The sequence below is a fragment of the Protopterus annectens genome, chromosome 1.part0, assembly GCF_019279795.1.
Source record: "Protopterus annectens isolate FY-2018-M chromosome 1.part0, PAN1.0, whole genome shotgun sequence".
NCBI classification, from domain to species: Eukaryota; Metazoa; Chordata; order Ceratodontiformes; family Protopteridae; genus Protopterus; species Protopterus annectens.
The window spans coordinates 1,205,820,375-1,205,842,398 of NC_056725.1; the positions used below are offsets into that span (position 1 = coordinate 1,205,820,375).

General features: G+C 40.0%; 1 protein-coding gene across 3 annotated transcripts in view; it reads right to left on the reverse strand.

Moving 5' to 3' along the window:
- The window catches only part of RNF215 (ring finger protein 215), a 146,216-nt gene that overhangs the window by 70,149 nt on the left and 54,043 nt on the right, over window positions 1-22,024 (reverse strand). For all 3 annotated transcript variants that reach the window (XM_044065605.1, XM_044065613.1, XM_044065598.1), the window contains exons 5-7: window positions 13,212-13,266; window positions 13,009-13,113; window positions 12,800-12,919 (exon numbers count right to left, since the gene is read on the reverse strand). In XM_044065605.1, coding sequence (XP_043921540.1) covers window positions 12,800-12,919; window positions 13,009-13,113; window positions 13,212-13,266 — 280 coding nt within the window. The remainder of the gene's footprint in view (window positions 1-12,799; window positions 12,920-13,008; window positions 13,114-13,211; window positions 13,267-22,024) is intronic.

Consider the following 22,024-nt stretch of genomic DNA (forward strand, 5'->3'; position numbering starts at 1 on the left):
CAAACCAACTAATAAGACCAATAATCAGCATCTATTACTGTGTACCATCAAAGCATTTATGTGCAGTAACGTATGCTGTCTTTAACAATAATAAAGCCTAGTACATGGGATCCATTAATTTTAATACAAAAATGCATCGCCACATGTGTGCATGACATGTGCAGAACAACCTGGATAAAAAAAATCACTGACAGCAGACCACTCTTCAAACTCTGAACTGTTACACGATTATTAAACGTTTGTTTTTAAACTAGATCTGAAGACTAGAGTCATTTTACAATTTTAGACATAAAACATAAAAAATAGTCAATGAACTGAATGTGAATAAACAACCAAGCTATGCAATTCATGAAAAACTAAAACCAAAAAGTATGCAACACCCCAAACAATGCTGTCTCCCCATCCTCCTGTTTCAGAAGGCTATGGCAGTCACCACATAATGATCGAGTCAGAGCCAGCCTCAAGTGAAATGGTGCCCTAGTTGAAGGGCTCCTTGACCCGCCCACCTATTATGCCCTGCACACAAAAACACATCCCCCTGATCCCCCCTCTACCGTGGTCTCCAGTCTACTCACCTCCACATTCATAGCCTTCAAAAGACAGCCACCTTTTGCATTCTACTCTGATGTCAGACTGGGACAAAACTGAACGCACAAACAATACAGAGTAACATAATTCAAGCTGCTGCTGTCAGACATGCATAACACCATGCCTTATTACATCTACCCCCAAAACATAGCTACTTGTATATGGATCTGATGTCTGAGTACAAGGAGAGTGAAAATAATAGTGATCAGACTATTGCATTCACAATTGCTGCTTCAAAACAGCACACTGCTCCTAGACAAGCTACAGTGACCTTCTCTGCACACATCTGAGGTTTTGGAGGGGAGTTTAAGAAACAGTGATCACAGTGTCTACGGTCCCTACACAAATTATATCAACATTCTGTGCATACCTGTGGGTTAGACTGTAAGAAAAATTAACATACTAATAACTAAACTATCTCTAGCCCCCCCCCCCAAAAAAAAAAAAACAATCTACAGCAACTATCTGTGCACAGCTCTTAGCAGGGCTGGTTTTAGACTGCATGAAGTTCAGGGCGGATGCCAATATAAATTCTGTGTCAAAATCCACTTCTACAGCCTTGGGTATGGGGGCTACCAAGCCCACAGAAGTTCTGATGGTCTGGATGTTCCATGATGCATTCTATGCCTTATTTTTAAATGATAACGATTTGCCTTTTTGTTACTGCTACCCAGTAGAGTTACAGATGTACCAGGCCATAGTGTGCATGTCCACAGATAAAATAATAATATCAGAGATTTTTAACACAAACACAGAAGCACATACACAGACAGATAAACTGGAGGAATGGAATTCAACCACATCACCCTGTGACTGTACTGTAAATCGCATGCACTTTACTGTGTATGCCTCAGATGTCAGGTTATGTTAAAAAATAAATGTCACAATAACAAAGTATCCTGTCTTACTTCACACAAAAGTACACTGCTCTTGCAAATTCAGACCAGTGACCATTGAAGAGCAAATGACAAGAGGGTCAGTTATTTTTTTTTTATTTATTGAATTTTGTTAACCTGGGTAGAGCACTGATGAATTCTGAATTTCAGTATCCACCTGGGGTCAATAACATAACCACCTATACAGAGTACATCAGAAAATAAAACCATGAAGTGTCAGTGAATAAAATACAAAGAATGTGCAATGCTAAGGATATAAAAGTACTAAACCAGTAAACTGAAGGAATAAAATTATACTGCTATCAATATACACTTTACTACAAAGCTTTATTTACATTTAACAAGATAGGAATATATGGGTACTGCTACCTTTGCTGAATGGTACTTTGGTCAACAACTGTGCAGTCGGCACAATCTGGTCAACTAAACAGATGGTCGGCAGGTATGCAAGACTGACAATCCCCGGGTAGTGAAATATTCCCTTTTCCTGGGGATTGTGCAATCTTAGAGTTAGAATATACAACTAGCAGGGGGTGGGGTAGGGTGGGGCGTGCCCTTGCAATAAATGATGTTTCCTTCATGTTGTTTTCTTTAAATTTTTACAAGCGCCAAGATCAAAGCTGACCACTTGCCTAGTAGCATGTTGATGTGCATAATGTCGATTAATCTGTGTCATTATGCATGTCAACATAAATGCTATTTGACAGAGTTAATTAATGTGTGTGTGTGTGTGTGTGTGTGTGTGTGTGTGTGTGTGTGTGTGTGTGTGTGTGTGTGTGTGTGTGTGTGTGTGTGTGTGTGTGTGTGTGTGTGTGTGTGTGTGTGTATGTATATGTGTGTATATATATATATATATATATATATATATATATATATATATGGAACTTGGGGTAAAATTAAATGTCTTTAAGTTTGGGTGGAAAGGACTCCCACAGTTCGGGACAGAGAAATAAATGCATGGTCAGGGGGATGAAGTTTGGCAAGTGAGACATGTTAAGGAACCAGTATGATTCAAGTTTCTGAGGTTGTATGTAGGAGCTTGATTTATTAGTTTAGAGGTTAAAGGAAGGTGGGTCTGCTCATGTAGGAACTTGAAGAGCTGTAAGCTTAGTGCTAGGTCTACTCTTTAATTGGAAGTCAGTTTGCTTTTTCTAGAGTTATACATTGATTTTCATTTCTTTGAGAATGAGTGATAACTCTACAAATTGTATTTTCTAGTGTTTGAATGGTAGAAGACTTTTAGTAGCTGCTGATGAGGCAAGAAGGAGGCAAAATTCAAATTGAGGAAGTAGGATTCCTTTCCATACCACATCTCTGGCTAGGGATGAGAGAAAGGGGGATATTTTTGTGCCCAGAATAGAAGGGGTTCAGTTTTTTTATATGCTTTATAAGAAGAATGACGAAACTGAGTGAGGGGTCTAACCAGAGGCCGAGTTCCTTGAAAGAGGACAGTTGCTCCAAGGCAGAGTTGCTGTTATAGGTTGTTATCGTATTAGGGGATCTGCTGAGCTTCTGAGTGCCAAATAATATTATTTTTGTTTTTGATGTATTAAGAATGAGATTTTTTAATCCATTCATTGAGGCAGTGAAAATCAGATTGTAGTTCATTCTGTAATCTAGTTAATGAGTGGTTAGAGCAGTAGATGACCATGTAGTCAGTGTACAAAAGAAGAGGAAGGTGAGGAAGAACCAGTGGAAGTTTGTTGACATATACACAGAATAGCAGAGGGGTGAGAACACAGCCTTGAGGAACTCATTTGAGTACAGGAGGAATGTGGGAGTAACAGAAGTTATAGTTAACTGTGAAATGTCTGTCTGTAAGATAGCAATTGAGCCGGGGAATGCCATCAGGGCTGATGTCTAGTTCAGTCAGATGGGGTATGAGAGAAGAGAGGTTAACTAGGTTGAAGACCCTGGTCAGATATTGAAAATGGATGCAACTAACATGCCCTTATCAACTGACATGAGTATGTCACGTTACTGTCCATATGGCTGTGGAAATACTCCTACCTGACCAGAACCCATGTTGTTTATGGGAGAGAAGATGATTTTTTGAGATATAATCTTCAAGATGGAGGTAGATTTTCTTTTTCAAAAGATGATCTTGGAAGAATAGAGATATGGCAGGGAGTGTGAGAGGTCTCAATTTGAGAAGTGGTTGTACTATGGCAGCTTTCAAGATATTAGGCGTGGTACTCCTATTTAGACAGAGGTTAAATGATGTATTGTCAAGGTTTTATGATGTAGTCTTGACAGTGATAAATGAAGCAAGGATGGAGGCTGTCTATAACTTGAGGTCCATCTAGTTGTATTTCTCGTAGTCGTGGTATGATACCTTTGGAGAAGGTCTGTCTGAAATGAAATAAATGAAGATATTTAGAGAGCTGGATGGGATATCTAGGTGGGCGTATCTGGCACAGTTGGGGAGGTTACAGAAGCATAGGTCTCTATCTCTTAGCACAAAAAATCTGGACAAAGTCAAAAATAATGGGGAGACAAAGCCCCAAAAATAGGGAAACATTTTAAATATTGCTCTTATAAGCTTAGAAAGTTGCTGGAATAAAATGTCTTGTGTTACTGTGCATTTTCTAAGGGATACGAAGTCTAAAACTCAAATTCCCGCCATTACTTAGCAAATTCAATCCTCACTGATTTGCCACAAAAATCCAGAAAATCACAAATTTTATGAGGAAGAAATCACAAATATAAGGCAAAAATCTGGACAGTTGAGAGGTATGCAGAGAAGTGTTTTTGTTTGGAACTCATCTGCTGATAAGGAAGAGGAAGTGGTGTGATGGGTGGGGTAGTTGCATCCAGTCAGGTTATTGACTTTTTCCAAAATTTCCTTCAACTGTATCTAAGAGAGTTTTGAGCCTGTGTAATGAAATGGTTTTGAGTCTTCAAATGTTTTTTTGGCTAGGTTACTTAGGTCAATGTACTGTTCCCTATTTCCTGGTGATAGAATGGACATCCAAAAGTGTCAGGATTCATCCCAGAATCTGAGAAGGGATTTTAATTAATGTGTTAACCACTTTTTGGTCCAGTATTGGAGTCTGGAAATTATGAAAAGTATGAATCTTGTAAAGAGGTAAGAATATTTGTAAGGAGTTTTGAGGCTTTGTTTGGATCAGTGATGTTTACAACTGGTGACCTGCTGAGGAGAGTGAAATGAAATAGCATTTTTTTTAATATTAGTATTGGAGTTTGTTCCGAAATTGATTAGCTTGGGGCTGGTCTTGGGAGCTGGGCAAAGGATGGAAAAGCTTATGGGGCAGTGGTCACTTAATGAAGATGACCGATTTACTCTGTTGGAAATAGATTTTGGATTATAGGAGACGAGAGAATGGTTTGAGGTTGTGATCTAAGTGGGATGCTGCCTACCTGTGCCAATTCATTGACAAGGAAGTCAGCTACTTGTAAATTAATGGATTTAAGTGTATTAACACTGAAGTTTCCTACAATTATTACATTTTTTAATCTTGTTTGTGTTTCGTAAACTTGCTAGAAAAATATTTTAACTTTTCTGAAGGGAGGGAGGGGGTATATGACAGCTATTTGGATATCAACAGTGCTGGATAAGAAGATTTCTATTAGGAGTCAGTTTGGCTGAAATTTTAAGGTGAGTGGGGCTTGACTAATAACTAAAGACAACTCCCACTGCTATCCAGCAGTTATAACCACGTCTGTGTTCACCTCAGATGCCTGATTGTGATCAAAATCATGACCATGGAATAATTTTGGTTCCTATTAAATTAGTCAACACTTAAAATAGCGAATGCTGTTTAATCAAACCTTTTTGTTCGAAATGGCATAATCCCAAATGCACGGAACAGCAATTTTTTTCCCAGGGGAAAAAAATCACTGGGCCGTTTTCGGGACTTTGCCATTTCCTCTACTATGGTGCAATCTCGGATTTGGTATATTTAAGTAGGAGGGTGTGGGGGGCACAAACACAGACAGCTCAGAAGGTGAAATAAGAGCCTGTTGGCAGGTACTCCATATGCCCTACCTATGTGTCCACTACTCCATATACCTGGTTACCTGCCAGAATTTTAACTCTCACTAGCTGCAGCTGCTGCTACTGTCCACAATGCCTACTCACTTATCTTAACCATTTCGATAACTCTGTGCCTTTGACTCCTTTTTGTGTGATAGCAAAGAGTAAAAAGATCTGCAAACTGATTGGCCAGGTATAGTGCACTCTATAGAAGGTTGGTCTTGTTTTATTGTTTTTCACCACTTTTTTTGTTGACAAGTATTTATAAAATGAAATGACACCATCAGTCCAAAATGTACTTAACTAAAACACAGGTAAGCATAAACAGCTTCAGCAACACTAAGATGACCTAAATATAAAAAAGATAAAAAAAATGTGTCGAAAGAAAGCAAAAGGAAAGCTTGTTTGAATTAGGTGTTCTCAGCATTTAATACAGGTTTAATAACTTGTCATCTGGCATAGTATTGTTCCGGCTGTTTCTGGGTCTCTTTAAGATGGTAATAAAATACTCCAATGAAAAAAAGTCAGGTTAATAAAAAGGACTGTTTCTTCCGTCTGATGAAGCAGTATGCGAAAGCACTTACCACCGTTGTTCTTGTGCACCTGAATTAAACTCCTTTGTTTTTTACGTATCATTTGGAGGTGACTGTTATTTTTGGAGACAACTTTCATTTGTTTGGACTGTATGCCCTTCATTGCGTTGCTCCTAGTTGGTATTTTCAGCATTATCGTATTGTGGTTTGTGCTAGGAGCATTAACTCCACGTGAATCTGCTGTTATATTTGTTTCTGTTTCTTCCATTTGGTCCACAGAGACTTCACTCCTCACTCATCACTGTCACTCTACATACTACAACTGATCTTTTGAAAAATCTCACACTGGCAAAAAAACACCGGTTCCATCTTCATATCTGCTACTGATAACAAAATTCCAAATCCCATAGCCAGGAGTTCCATGACTACACTTGATAGGCTAGCCAGCCTATCTAGTCTGTTCCTTAACAGGATTTGACATTCTATACCCGTCATTCCTTATTCATGCAGCCTTTCCCCACCCATCCCATGCCATGCCCTTTTGTATGCCTTGGGGGACGTACAGTCTAACATTCATTCAGGTAAGTATATTCCATGTGCTAGTAACTTCCTGTGAAGAAATATTTTTGTAGATTCAGACAGCAGCTGATCCGTACCATCTGTTACCTGTGTTCCCAAATCCAGTGTGACCAGGGCACTTCCTTCACATCACTCCAACAAGATCTTGCACACCCACATCACACCCTTCCACCTCAATCTGCCTACTATGGTTCTCTGAGCAAGTCACTTAACCAGGCAGTGTTTCTGGATCAGCCTTGAAAAGGGAAAAGTCCAGTGGACTTACCTGCTTAACAAGCAGATAAAATATAATAAAAACAAAAAAAAAGTAACAGTAGACCACATCCACCAGCACTACCCCATCACGTTCTCCTTTAACCCATCATAAAACTCATTTAATTTCAAATGACAGCTTCGTATGGCTAAGAACATGGGTTGACTGTTATCATGAAGAATGTTGTCCTCCAGAAAAAGATAAACAAGCCTTTTCCTCTGGATTCTCTCCATGTCTTTGACTGCCTTTACTGCTAGGCTAGCACACCTGTAGATCCTTAAATTCCTCCTACTCCTCCCTTTCAGAAGAGTATCACTCTTGCTACCTTCCAGTCCCTCTGGCACATTTGCAATAGCCAGTGATCTGGTGAAGATCTCAGCAAAACAACCAGCACACTGGTTAGGTTGCAGAGGATCATGGGAGGCAGACCATCTGGCCCCTGTGCATTAACCTGCCTTAGGGTAGCCAGCCCAGTTCCCTCAAGCTCCTCCCTACCTCTCTATCCTGGTGTCTGTTTACCACTTTGTACACTCTGCCCACCTCTTTGCCAGCATAAACCCCTCCTTCCACTCCTTTATAAGGACAGAGGTAAATTACTTATTCAATCCTTCTGCTTCTTCCCATCTTCCTTGATGTCTCTGTTATATGTTTAATTAGCCAGACCAGTCCTGTCTCCCCTTCCTCCTTTCTATTAAAAAAAGAAAAAAAAAAGTCTGCCCCACCCTGTCCCTCCCACCCCCAAATGGAATACTTATGTCTACTCCCTTTAGAAATGTACCTTTGTTCCCCTTCTACATGTCCCTGTGCTTCCTACAGTTCCTAAACCTTCTTCCTACCTCCTGTATGCAGCCTCTTTGGCTTTAATCGATAGCCCCCACATTCTTATGTAGTTGTACTGTTCTTCTCATTTTTTCATTTTTATATCGCTTCTTCAAACCCTTACCCATATGCTCACATACTAGAACCTTAACTCACCACTGACCCTCTGCTTCAGTTTAATACATCTTCCTGAAATCTTAAAACATTGTCTTTTCTTAGGTTTCTTACCCTCTTCTGCTCTAATTCACAAGGTGCCACGATCACAGTCAGCTAGTGGTACTTTCATCTGGTCATCTAGTACTCCCTTCACCTTTGCTTTCAGCACATCTGTAATTCTATCCTTTCTCATAAAACTCACAACTTTCATCTCAAATGTCCTAATTAGACTGTAGCATAGAAAGGTAACAAGCTGGCCAGAGTGGGGTGTTCTCTGAATCCTTTGCTCCCTAACTAGCAGACATCTCAGCTGTTACAGGGTCATGTATGTCTGTGCCTCTACATGCAGGATGAACCTCCAACTAAAGTGTGATGCTCTGCTTTGTAGATGTGTATCTCCTTCATTGGCTGTACCTTAATGACACACCACCTGGCCTCCATACCAGAAAGCACACAGTGACAGACACCATATTTTACCTGTGGCACAGATAAGCCAGCATCAGCCCATGCATTCGCATCCATCCTAGTAAACTCTTCCAGCACCTGGGTTACTAATAAATCCTGGGTCAGCAGCACAGCTGTTTATAGGACTTTTTTTTCTTTTAAAAATAGTTTTATTGAATTTCAAGCCTTTATACCATCTAGCCACCTACTACTTATCACTTACTTCTGAATCCCTCCTCCATTTTATTATTCATTTCATTTCATTTCTACTTTTTCCCTTGTTTTGATACTACTCTGCTGAGTATATGCACAACTGAATATTTGAGCTTATGCAACAAATATTATTTTCCAACAGCACCACTGAAAACTAGATTACTTTGTATGAGTTTGGTTAGTTATTAAATGTGTTTAATGAAGAAGATAATAAAGATGGCACTTCCTACATGCTGAACCTGTAAAGCAGAGCATACATAGTAATTTGTCACAGCTAGATATTGATTACCCTGCTAACAATCATATTGTGGTACACAAAATCCTAATGAGCTTACGGACCATTTGTCTTATAAAGTAAAAATTTTAAAACAACTTAACCAGTCCACCAGTTTATTTTACCATTCCCCTTTCCAGGAGACCATATGCACTACACATTACAATAACTCAGTAGTATTTGGACCCCAGTCCCCCGACTCGAAAACTGATTATTGAATCTATTGCACTTTCAACAAAACATTATAAACAGGATATCACCACCTCTCTCTTCACAGTGTCACCATTGACTTCTGGGTATGACAGCAGCAAGTTTTTGAGAATTTGCTAGAATATATTTTGCTCTATTCTGTTACTTGATGCATCACATTATTAGGTATTATTGGACAGGATCTAGTTAGGCTCCACCTCTCAAATCTGAGGTAAAACACACAGTAAATGCATTAAACTTCAACAAGCTTCTCTATTCTCAAACATCTTGGTTATGTGCAATGACTGCACTTACCCTTCTGAACCCTACTACCCCGCAGTTAGCATTCCATACCCTGCAGTTAGCAGTCACTTCATTAGCCTGCAATTTTACAAGCTGGAGTGCTCCAGATTTTTAGACTATTTCTGATGTACATCCTGTTAGTATTTTCATACAAACACTTTGTACATCTCATCCAAAATGCTCAGAGTAACACAATGGGATGAGACAGCACATTAAAAATCAATGAAAGCAATCCTGCATTTTGAAAAAGCACAGAACTTCTCCATGGAAACAATGTGCAGAATCTGACAGCTGAATAACAATTTAAAAGCAACAGCCTTCATTTTGCACCTAGCAGCCTGATGCACTGACCATACAACTTCCTTAATCCTGTGCTGTATGGTCTGCTGATTGCTTTTCTCAATCATAACAGCATCACTGTGGATTTATGATAATATATCAAAGGAAAAACCTAAACACATAAATATTTAGAAACAATTTTGATGAAATCCACTTTAAACAATTTTTTTGCAGCCCCCCCCCCACACACACTTAACACATACTTCTCAATACCAACTCCATGGTCGTACCACAGTGAGAAAATGCCACAACCAATGTTTGCTGAAAATGGATTTCAGCAAAATATATTTGCAGCACTGTTGTACATACAAAGTGCCTTCAAATACTTGTTTGTATCGCCTTCGATACTTATCATTCTTTATGCGTCAAATAATGGTTAGTTGTAAAACCTACAATTAAGTCTAATGCAAAAGAATAATAAACTTTCCACAGACTTTTCTGTTATCAACAGAGAATGTCCAAAATCAAATGTCATTTAAGTTCAAAACAGCAACATTTCAATTTCAAAAGAACGTCTTTTCTCAGAGTAATGCAGAACTCTCCCTTCCCTTGCAAAGCCAATGAGACGTATAACTGTGTCACAGTACAAATGGAAAGCCATCAGACAAATTTGTGTTTCACCTATTAAGGTGAGGAACCTTTTATTAAGTGCTAACTTGTCAAAATTTCAAGCCCATCCAAACCCAGATGACACGACAGCCTATGCAGAATTATTTACAGAACCGCTGTACAGCCATGTCAATGACTGCATAGAGGCTGCTGTATCTACCAGAAGTAAGCCCAAAACAAACTACCCTGGTGGAATCCAAAATTAAACTAGTTGCGCAACAAAAGAAAAAAAAAGTAGCTAAAATTAAGAAGTGCAACACCAAAAAAAGATAAAATCTCTGATGAAACTGAACAGACAACTAAAGAGGACAAATCACAGGTTCATACGTGTTTACTAGGCTAACAACCCCAAGGGCTTTTTAAGCCTAGCCATGCATCGCAAATCTCTGACAATTTCTGACACCCTTGATAAGTGTAAGCATGGGCCTGGGTAATGAACCATTTACAGGTTACCTGTTTGCATTAGAGACATAGGTGCAAGTCAAACAAAGCAAATTTTGAGGAAAATATAGCGTCCCAGACCAAGGACGACCATAAGGCCTTCTTTAGCTACGTCTGAAACCTCAAAGGTAGCACATAACAGTGTGCCAAACTGTTGGTAAATGGAATCATGTTCATGGAGCTGGGATATATAACACATATTCTAGCTAACAAATTCAGCTCCAACTTTACTCGCCTCTCACCTCCAGCTGTCCCCCAGAAAATATCACCTAGCAATCCCTCCAACTATCAGCAGAGAGCAGGTATTAGATGCACTCTCTATAGCCAAGAATACAGCTTCGATGGGCCCCAATAATATCCCAGGATGCCTCCTAAATAGAATGAAATATGAACCATCAGTTCAACCACAGCCTCCAGTGAGGCTTTGTGACAACAGAATGGAAGATTGCAGTGGTCATCTCTCTGCACAAAGGTGGATCATGAATGGATCCTAGGAACCACAGACCCATTAGTCTGCCTAGACTCATACGCAAAGACATGGAAAGAATGATCAAGGAAATACTCAACGATGACAGAGCAAAGCTTCAGATACTGGACCCAACCAACGGGAGGTCATGCCTACTGAACTGGTCGAAATGTTTGAGAAGGTCATCAAAGTAACAGATGAGGGTAAAATGATGCACACTGCCTACATTCACTTAGCTAAGACATATGAACCCCACTCACACATTGTAAACAAACTCATGGAATTAGACATAAACTCCTATGTAATTCATGGGGTAGCCAGCTGACTTACAGACAGGGCCCAGGAAGTTAGGACTGGAAAGACCAACTTCACAAACAGGCTGGTCACTACAGGCACCCCACCACCCCACTCCACCCTCCAGTCTCTGTGCTGGATCTGCTCTTCTTTGGCATCTATCTTTTGAAAGTCAAGGCTGATGTCAAGGGGCTATGGCTTACCAAGTTTGCAGATGACTGCAAGACCCCCACCCCCCCCCAAGATACAAACATCTTACGGGAAGGTCTAACACAGACAAATAACTGGTGCCAAAGCCATGGCTTAAAAATTCAATGCCAAGTCATCCACCCAGGGAAACTATCTCATTGGTTGAACAACCCTAAAGGTAGACATAGTTGTCCAGGGGACTCGTGTAGATAGTAACATGGTTTCTGACCAGCATATGTCTAAGGTTATAAGAAAACTGTTCTATGTCAGTCAACTTATAAGTAATGGCATGGCATCTACACTCAGTATAGCCATCATACCACTGTACTCAGCCATCAACAGACTCATCATGGAGTACAATGCCTCTTTCTATATGTACCTGACAGGCACATGGAACAACTGAACATCCACAGCAGTTACTCATAAAAAAGAAAGGTATGGAAAGACCTGAAATCTCTGCAGCCACAGTCTGCAAATCACTGCCATGCACTTGATGAAACACCCAGTGGGGCAGTAGTGAGACCGAATGGCAGGGCTCTAAATTGGTTATGACTGGCCCCTCAAATTGAAATGCAGGACATAAGCACAAAGTCCTGTGCAGATCACATCAAAGCCCTATCTCTATAGTCTGTTTTCTATAGACTACTGAGAAACGATTTATGTCTACCATACAAGACATTCTTGGATTACGCTCTACTGGACCTTTTGCATATCTGCAAAATGAACGGTACCAAAACTACGTGATCTATGAATTTAAACTTTGCCTGCAAATTAAATAGGACATGTTACAGGGACAGGTACGTATCTCAGAGAATCTATATTCTCTGCAACAGGCTTACCACCCATATGAAGTGGACCCCTTTCCTAATCCAATTCAAGTACAACCTGGATCAATAGATAGGAAATCAGAATTTCACCCCTGGTCTGACACCTATATCTCTGATGGACAGAGGCAATCATTACATCATGCCCTAACTAACATAACCCCCCTTAAAATAACCTCTAAAGCACAATAACTCGTGGATACATTTGGGTTTCATGGTTAGGCTTACAAAGATCCCAGTGGTCATTAGCCTAGTATACATCTATGAATCTAAAGGGCTTACGAAAGCCAACACCATACTTTTACAAACCCAAACACCAAGTCATGTGATCATACCAATGTTTAAATATCAATCTACCTTTTCGCAGGCTTTGTAATCACAAAATACACTCACCTCAGCGTCTTCATTGTTTGACTGATTCCGCATGAACTGCCAGTGAGCCTGTACTATCACCCCTGTACAAAGGCTTAGGGCGACCAACAATATGGTGTTCCACAGCTTCTGGAGGTACTTCTGTAGGGGAAACATTGCAAGCAACTGCCATGAGTAATGCAACCAACTGCACGAGCATTTGGGATACAGGTATATGTTGCTATTCTCACCTGTACTTGTGAACTATTCTCTCCAGTACAGATAACTCCCTGCCACTCACCATACAGACCACCGCGAGAAAGTCCACAGGTCGACCACAATGTCAGGGTCACCCCCTGTAATTTAAACATCAGGAGAAGAAAGGTCAGTGCAGCAGCATCAACAAGGAGAGGGTCTGTATCCCATTCTTCCCCAGCCCAAGGCAGGAACATACCAAATTATCCTGTGCTAATGCTTTGCGGGTGATTCTGGCAGAAGCACGGAGTCCTCTAAAAGAAAAAAAAAAAGCATTTAAAATGTTAAAAATGCACTGTCAGGTTAGTAGACTATGTTATTATATACATCACACACACACACACACACACACACACACACACACACACACACATACACACATATATATATACACACATACATTTACAGGTTTACTACCACATGTTCGACATGACATTGTTCGAACCAAATGTTCGGAAATCTGAACACCGAACAGTGTTAATGTCGAACTGAACATTTCAGTGCAGCTGAATGTTGAAAATGTCGACTACACTGAAATGCTCTTAACTACACAACATACTACAACAGATCAACCCAGCTTTTGGCACAAAAGAACTAAAACTCTAAAAATGAACTTTGAAAATAGGGACACTTTCTTTTTTTACTATCAACCATGCTAACATCAATGAACCTAAAAGAATGTTTAAATGCAACAATTGTGTTATTTGTAACTATATTTACACTGGCACAACCTACTTTAAACATTGTAACCTTACCACATTTTTTAAAAAACATTACAATTTCAAAAGTGAAATATTGTATATGCAGGAGTCTGCACTACATGTGACTCCTCCTACATTGGAAAAACTAACAGAAAGCTTTCTGACAGAGTTAAAGAGCATTTAGCAGCCATTCACAATAAAGACACTGCTAATGCTCTGAGCAAACACAGTATTTACTGTAACAATTTTAATCACTTTGTTGTTCTGGTCCTTCAACAAACTGAATGCTTTGTTGGTGACTTTAACAACTTGCTAGAATTTAAAGAATTAATGTGGTAGCTACTTCTCAATGCTGAATCAGCTCTAGGGTTAAATGATTCACTTAATATTAAATATGCACTGCGATGGCTTCATTGAAGCTTAGCCCTTTGATCCACCTACTTTACTCACACCAGCAACACAATAATGTAAATTGTTCACACCTTAGTTTGAACCTGTTTAACCTCCTTGCCTTCCTGTATTTATAGATGAAGTTTAAAATACTTGCAGTCATAATGTTTCTTGTTTCTGAAGAAGTCCAAATCTAATAAATGGATGAAAGCGTTAAAACTTAAACCGGTTCATGCGTCCTTTTTCTGTACAACTGGTCTTAGAAAAGGTTTTTTATTTTTAAAAAAAGTTCTGTAGTTCCTATTTAGTTACGGTTTTGTTATTTTATATATATATATATATATATATATATATATATATATACACACACACACACACACACATACATATATATATATATATATATATATATATATATATATATATACACATACACACACACACGTATATATATATATATATATATATATATATATATATATACATATATATTTTTTTTTATTTATTTTACATTTGTTAACCGGGTTAGTCCAGCTGAGCATTAGCTCATTTTCAGTGGAGACCCGAGGAGAAAAGCTCCACAATCAGTATTAACATTTTACATAAAGTCAGCAAGAAAATTGCATTGGCAGCTAAAACAATTAGAGAAATAACATTTTATAAAAACATTTTACAGAAAACAGTTGGGTACAAATGTTAGAGATCAAACTGCAAAAAGCATTTACAACAAATCATACAGGAAAGCAGTAGAGTACAATGTCAGAATTTTTACAACAAAAACTTAGGTACAGTGTCAATGTAGGGAAAACAGTGTTCATTATTTCTAAGTAGTTATGTACAGTACAGGTAAAGATGGAGTAGTAAGGTAATGTAGAGGTTAAGCAACGAGACAGAGAGGTAGATGGACATTAAGACAGACAGTGGAAGAGAAAGGAGGGATGAGAGACAAGCTAGGGTTAGGCAGTTTCAGGGAGGATGACTACAATGGCAGGACCATTTACTTATTAGATATTCCCGAGTGGCTAGTTAGAAATGTTTTGTTTGGTTAAGGGACCTAATTTCTAGGGGTAGTTGGTTCCAAGTTGTAGCAGGGTTATAGTTATAAATATATAGTTATACGGGTCTGAACTGTCTGCAAACAGCTACAGTTAACTTTGAGTATGTGTCTACCTGTTTGAGCCAATATTAATTTTCCCCTGGAGAGCACTCTGCTTTGGTTGTAAGCAGCCCCCCCACCACACACACACACACACACACACACACACACACACACACACACACACACACACACACACACACACACACACACACACACACACACACCTTCCACTTTCTCTTATTCCCTTCTATTAGCAAATAGTATCCATAACTGATCAATACTGTGTGTTTGTAAATTTAAACTATGACCACAGTAGCCTACTGATACAAGGTTATCCTGTTTTTCCACCTGAGAAATTAAGAAATGACCTACAGTTTCAGAGCAGTCCTTGGTCAATTGTGATTGTTTCTTAACACATACTTGTCTTTGCTTTGTGATTGTTTCCAGCCCCTCATACGAGCAACTAACAGGGTCTCTACCCGCTTCGCTCCCCACCCTGCCCCCTATTCCCTCCTGCCCCCGGTGGTCCCACCTTTATTGCACTCAAACCCCTCCCATCTTTCTAATAGCCAACCAGAGCACTAACCCAACACTACCTCCTCCATCTTCCCACTACTATCACACCTCCTCAACTAACATGTACAAGCATATCTTTTCTATGCTCACTGCATGCACTCTCCTTGCATATCTTACAAACTACCAAACCTCCGTCATTCCCCCACTCAACCACTACCACTGTACTACTACTCACACCACCACTCATGTCTCACCCACACTCAGCTCCCCTCCCACCAGCTCAAAAACCATCCCTATGCACCCCCCACATATTCTACCAACTATATTACTCAAACATAAAGCATCCCTACAACTTAACATAGTAACCCTCCCACCATAATATACCCACAGAGCACAATCATAAAGTTTCCCTTATAAACAAACACATTCAAAAACTGAGAAAACTAATAATCTCATGCTTATCAAAACTAGCCCTAAGTGGAGACATCCACCCCAACCCTGGCCCTACCATCTCCAACCCCAATCTTCATAATCAGACTAGAAACCACAACTTCTCCCATATTACAGCCAATAGAAAGCCAAGTGACTTCCTTCTACTATGCCTAAATATTAGAAGTATATCCAACAAAGTCCATAAACTCCATGCCACCATAGACTTGTACTCCCCAGATATAGTCATCCTGACAGAAACCTGGCTAAAACCTCACATTACCAGTGAGCAAATACTCCCTACAGGTTACGGCATACTAAGAGAAGACCGGCTAAACAAAAATGGAGGTGGTGTAGCTATAATATTTAAACAGCATCTAAACATCCAGATCTTAAAATCATCAGCTCCACAAATAGGCAATGAAGAAATAATATATACCAACCTCAAAATTAACCAAAACAAAACCATCAACATAATTGGATGCTACTTCCCACCTGGCCAAAACATCCCTCTCCTAGAAAACCTCCTCAGCTGGTCTACCCACCATCTCCCCCAAGAAACTATCATCTTAGGTGATTTCAATATTGACTGGCAATCCTGTTCTGGCAACAATCCAACCCATCATGTACACCTTCATGGCTTCACTCAACTAGTCCAGTCACCAACCAGGATAAATAAAAACTCCACCAAGCACACTACCCTGGATTGGATACTAGTCAGTAAGAGCCCCCAGTCATATATAACAGGCTGCTTATCAGATAGCCTCAGTGATCACTCCCCAACATTCCTACTCAAAAAATACCTATACCAAGCTAAACCTGTCATCGACCGTCACATACGTAAAAAACTAAACTTTAACCCACTCACATTCATCTCATCCTTCAAAGAATGTAACTGGCATCCTCTAAAGTACCTCAGTCTAGATGATGCAGTTGAATTTTTTAATACTACCTTCCTGAACATCCTTAATTACCATGCCCCCATAAGATTCTCCAGAACCAAAGCACAACCCTCCCCATGGCTACAGAAAACCACTAACCCTACCATCTCCAACCCCAATCTTCATAATCAGACTAGAAACCACAACTTCTCCCATATTACAGCCAATAGAAAGCCAAGTGACTTCCTTCTACTATGCCTAAATATTAGAAGTATATCCAACAAAGTCCATAAACTCCATGCCACCATAGACTTGTACTCCCCAGATATAGTCATCCTGACAGAAACCTGGCTAAAACCTCACATTACCAGTGAGCAAATACTCCCTACAGGTTACGGCATACTAAGAGAAGACCGGCTAAACAAAAAAGGAGGTGGTGTAGCTATAATATTTAAACAGCATCTAAACATCCAGATCTTAAAATCATCAGCTCCACAAATAGCCAATGAAGAAATAATATATACCAACCTCAAAATTAACCAAAACAAAACCATCAACATAATTGGATGCTACTTCCCACCTGGCCAAAACATCCCTCCCCTAGAAAACCTCCTCAGCTGGTCTACCCACCATCTCCCCAAGAAACTATCATCTTAGGTGATTTCAATATTGACTGGCAATCCTGTTCTGGCAACAATCCAACCCATCATGTACACCTTCATGGCTTCACTCAACTAGTCCAGTCACCAACCAGGATAAATAAAAACTCCACCAAGCACACTACCCTGGATTGGATACTAGTCAGTAAGAGCCCCCAGTCATATATAACAGGCTGCTTATCAGATAGCCTCAGTGATCACTCCCCAACATTCCTACTCAAAAAATACCTATACCAAGCTAAACCTGTCATCGACCGTCAAATACGTAAAAAACTAAACTTTAACCCACTCACATTCATCTCATCCTTCAAAGAATGTAACTGGCATCCTCTAAAGTACCTCAGTCTAGATGATGCAGTTGAATTTTTTAATACTACCTTCCTGAACATCCTTAATTACCATGCCCCCATAAGATTCTCCAGAACCAAAGCACAACCCTCCCCATGGCTACAGAAAACCACTAAGTCAGAAATGAAAAACAGGGATAAAGCCTGGGAGCACTGGCGCAAAACCAAAACCCCTCAGCTAGACAGAAATTCCTAGAACTACGCAATAGAGTCAAAAAGCTAATAAAACAGGACAAATCCCAATACTACCAGTCTGCCCTAGTCTCCTCACAACACACCCCCAAACAATTCTGGTCCTCCATAAACTCCATCCACCACCCAGGTAAAGTCAGTACCCCTCCTCCTAACATCCCTCACTCCTCAGAAAATATTGCTACCTCATTCAACACACACTTCACCCAAACCATACTATCACTAGCTAAACAACACAATCCTCCAACCCACACCTTCAACTAGTAATCTCCCCACTGCCTTCTCTTTTTCTCCTGTACCTACCTCCAACATAAAAAACTCTAAACTTAAACCCACCAAATTAGCAGCAGACAGCCTCCCAAGTGAATACCTACAAATCGCAGCTGATGCTCTGGCCTACCCAGTATCCATCTTGATTAACCGATCTCTGTCAGAAAGTTACGTTCCCACACTGTGGAAAGTATCACATATAATTCCCCTCCACAAAGGCGGACCCTCCACAGAACTAACCAATTACCGCCCCATAGCTATTCTCTCTCCACTCTCCAAAATACTAGAGAGATGCATACACTCTCAGGTCTCAGACTACCTCCTTACTAACAACCTCCTTTCCAGTACTCAGCATGGTTTCCAACCAAACCATAGCACCACCACTGCCTTACTCTCCTTTACTAACACTATCCTTCAGCATAAAAACAGTGGCTATCTCTCCTCTGCTACTTTCCTAGACCTATCTAAAGCATTTGACATGGTCCCACACAAACAACTTATCTATGTCCTCAATAACCTATCCTTCTCACAATCGGTCACCAACTGGTTTCAGAGTTACTTGTCTGACCGCCAACAATCCGTTGTATGGCAGAATGACATATCTCCCCAACTACCTGTCTCCATAGGGGTTCCCCAAGGATCCATCCTTGGACCCCTACTCTTCTCTGTTTACACCAATAATCTAGCCTCTGCCACCAAACATGGCACACTCATACAATACGCAGATGACTCGACCATCATCTGCTCAGCCCAGTCCCTACCAAAACTGCAAAAAGTCACACAGGAAGCCTTTTCCTCTGTTGAAACATGGTTATCTGATGCCTGATTAATACTCAACCCAAACAAAACTAAACTACTCATCTTCCAACCCACCAAACATACTCAAAACAACTCTCACTTTAACATCACGGCAAAAGACAACACCACTATATACCCAACTGAACACACCAAATTGCTAGGAGTGGAAATAGACAATAAACTAAAATTTGACATTCACATATCCATGACTATAAAAAAAGTCCACAAAAAACTAGGAGCGTTATACAGAAATAAGCAATTTCTCACCAAAGCAGCAAAGATTTCAATAGCAAACTCCCACCTTATCTCCACCCTACTTTATGCCTCTCCAATATATACCAACCTAAGGCAATGTGATCTAAACAAGCTAGAGACCGGCTACAACAAAATCACCAAATTCGCCACAGGGGCATCCTACCGTAGTCACCACTCTCTCTCACTTGCTGAACTGGGCTGGCTTGAACTCCCTCACCTCCTTCAGTGGTATCAACTCTCACTCGCCCACAAACTAGTAAACCATCCACTAAATGTCCCATCCCTCCAGAATCTACTCCAACCCTATCGCACCACCAGACCACTAAGATCCAGCAGCAAAAATCACTTGCAGATCACTAAAGCCAATAACTCTGCTGGTGAAGCACTATTCTCTTGCGCCATAGCCAAATTATGGAACTCACTCCCACCCACAATTACCTCCATACCATCATGCACCCACTTCAAAACTTTACTAAAAGCGCAACTAAAAACATGCTGGCTATGCCCTTGCAACTCCCACTCTAATATCATCCACCCCATCCAACCACTACCTTTCTTTCCACTCCACTAACTACCTTGATTATAGCAAGTTCAGATGCTCATAAGCCAGTACTTATTATACAGCACAAACTTCTTCTTCTTGTAACATTTGTTAATGTCTGGTATGCACTTCACAGATAAAGATTCTAGTTGTCTACTGATGTACTGTGTCCTTCATCTGTAAATATGTTGTAAGTAATTGCTATGTAAATTGTTATTCACTATGTAATCTAATGTATATACGGTCTGTTTATTTTAACTGTGGAGCTTTTCTCCCCGGGCCTCCGCTGAAAATGGACCTACGTCCAGTCAGACACTCCCGGTCAACAAATTTAAATAAATAAATAATAATAAATAAAATAAATAAAATAAAGTAAACACCCTGATTTGGTTTTGGGTTTATAGATATGTAGGTAGTCTTGGTCTGAGCTACGTAATGTCCTGGTTGGGGAATATTTAGTTTTAACTGATTGAAGGCTAGGGCAGAAAGATGGTAGATAGAGGATGGAGTGGATAATTAACAGCTGCTGTAGTAGCAGCAAATGAGGGAATTCAAGCCACTGCAACTGTTTAAGAGATAGGCAATGGTGTGATTTGTATGTTTGGTTTGCAGCAAATCTGGCAACTTTATCATACATAGTTTCAAGTCTGGTTAAGAGTGTGGTGTTAAGATTTGTGTATAATTGAGAGTTATAAAGGAGGGTGAGAAGAAGAATGCATGGGAGAGAGTTATTCTGGCTGAGATGGTTAAATGTCTTTTGATGCGGTAAAGGAGTCTGAGTTTCTGGTGAGTCTTTTTGATAGAGATGGTGATTTGGTGATCAAATTTAAGCTGATCATCTATTATTGACTCCTAGCAGTTTAGTGCTAGGGTCAGAGGTAGTGACAATGTTATTGCTAGATAGGATGGAAAATGTTGTTTTGAGATTGATGAGTTTTTTTGGGAGGAAGAGTAGGAGCTTAGTTTTCTTAGGGTTGAGAATTAATTTGTTGTTACAAAGCCATGTCTCTATGGTGTTGAATGATGCTTCGGCAGTAGAGTGGAGGTCAGATGGACTGTCAGCAATGGTGATGACAGTAGAATCATCAGCATATTGTACACGTGTGGAGTTGGGACAAGAAGTGTAAAGTAGGTTGGTGAAAATATTGAAGAGCAGTGGCCCCAGTATGGATCCTTGGGGGAAACCCATTGGGACGCTTAGGGGGGAGAAAGACCAGAGTGCCGTTTAACAGCTTGTTGGCGGTTACAGAGATAGCTGGAAAACCAGGATATGGTGGGAGGAGAGACTCTTAGGGGAGAGAGTTTGTCTAGGAGGAGGGGATGGGAGACAGTGTCAAAGGCTTTGGACAGGTCGAGGAACAGACATGAGACTAGTTTACTACTGTCACGGGCCAATGATACAGTATAATGAAGGATATTAGTGCAGTTGTAGTGCTGTGTTTGGGACGAAATCCATGTTGTGTGTGTTTTAGAAGGTTCTGTTGGAGAAGGTATTGCATTATCTGCTTGTGAATGCATTTCTCAAGAATCTTGGAGAGGGGAGACAGTATAGCAATTGGTCTGAAGTTTGATATATGAGAACAATTACCTCCTTTATGTATGGGTAATGTGTAGAAAGTTTTCCATATTGATGGAACGTATGATTCAGAGATAGATCGGTTGATCAGGATGGATACTGGATAGGCTAGGGGTTCAGCAGCTATATGTAGGAAGTAAGAGGGTAGGTTATCAGCTGAGGGGGAGCAGGGTTTGAGTTTAAAGAGTAGAGATTTAATATATTTAGTTGAGACAGTTGTAAGAGAGAAAGAGTTAGAAGGAGAAGGAGGGGAAGATGAGAAATTGTTTTTTTTTTTTTTAAACACACATATATATGTAAATACACACACACATATATATATATATATATATATATATATAAAATATATACATATATA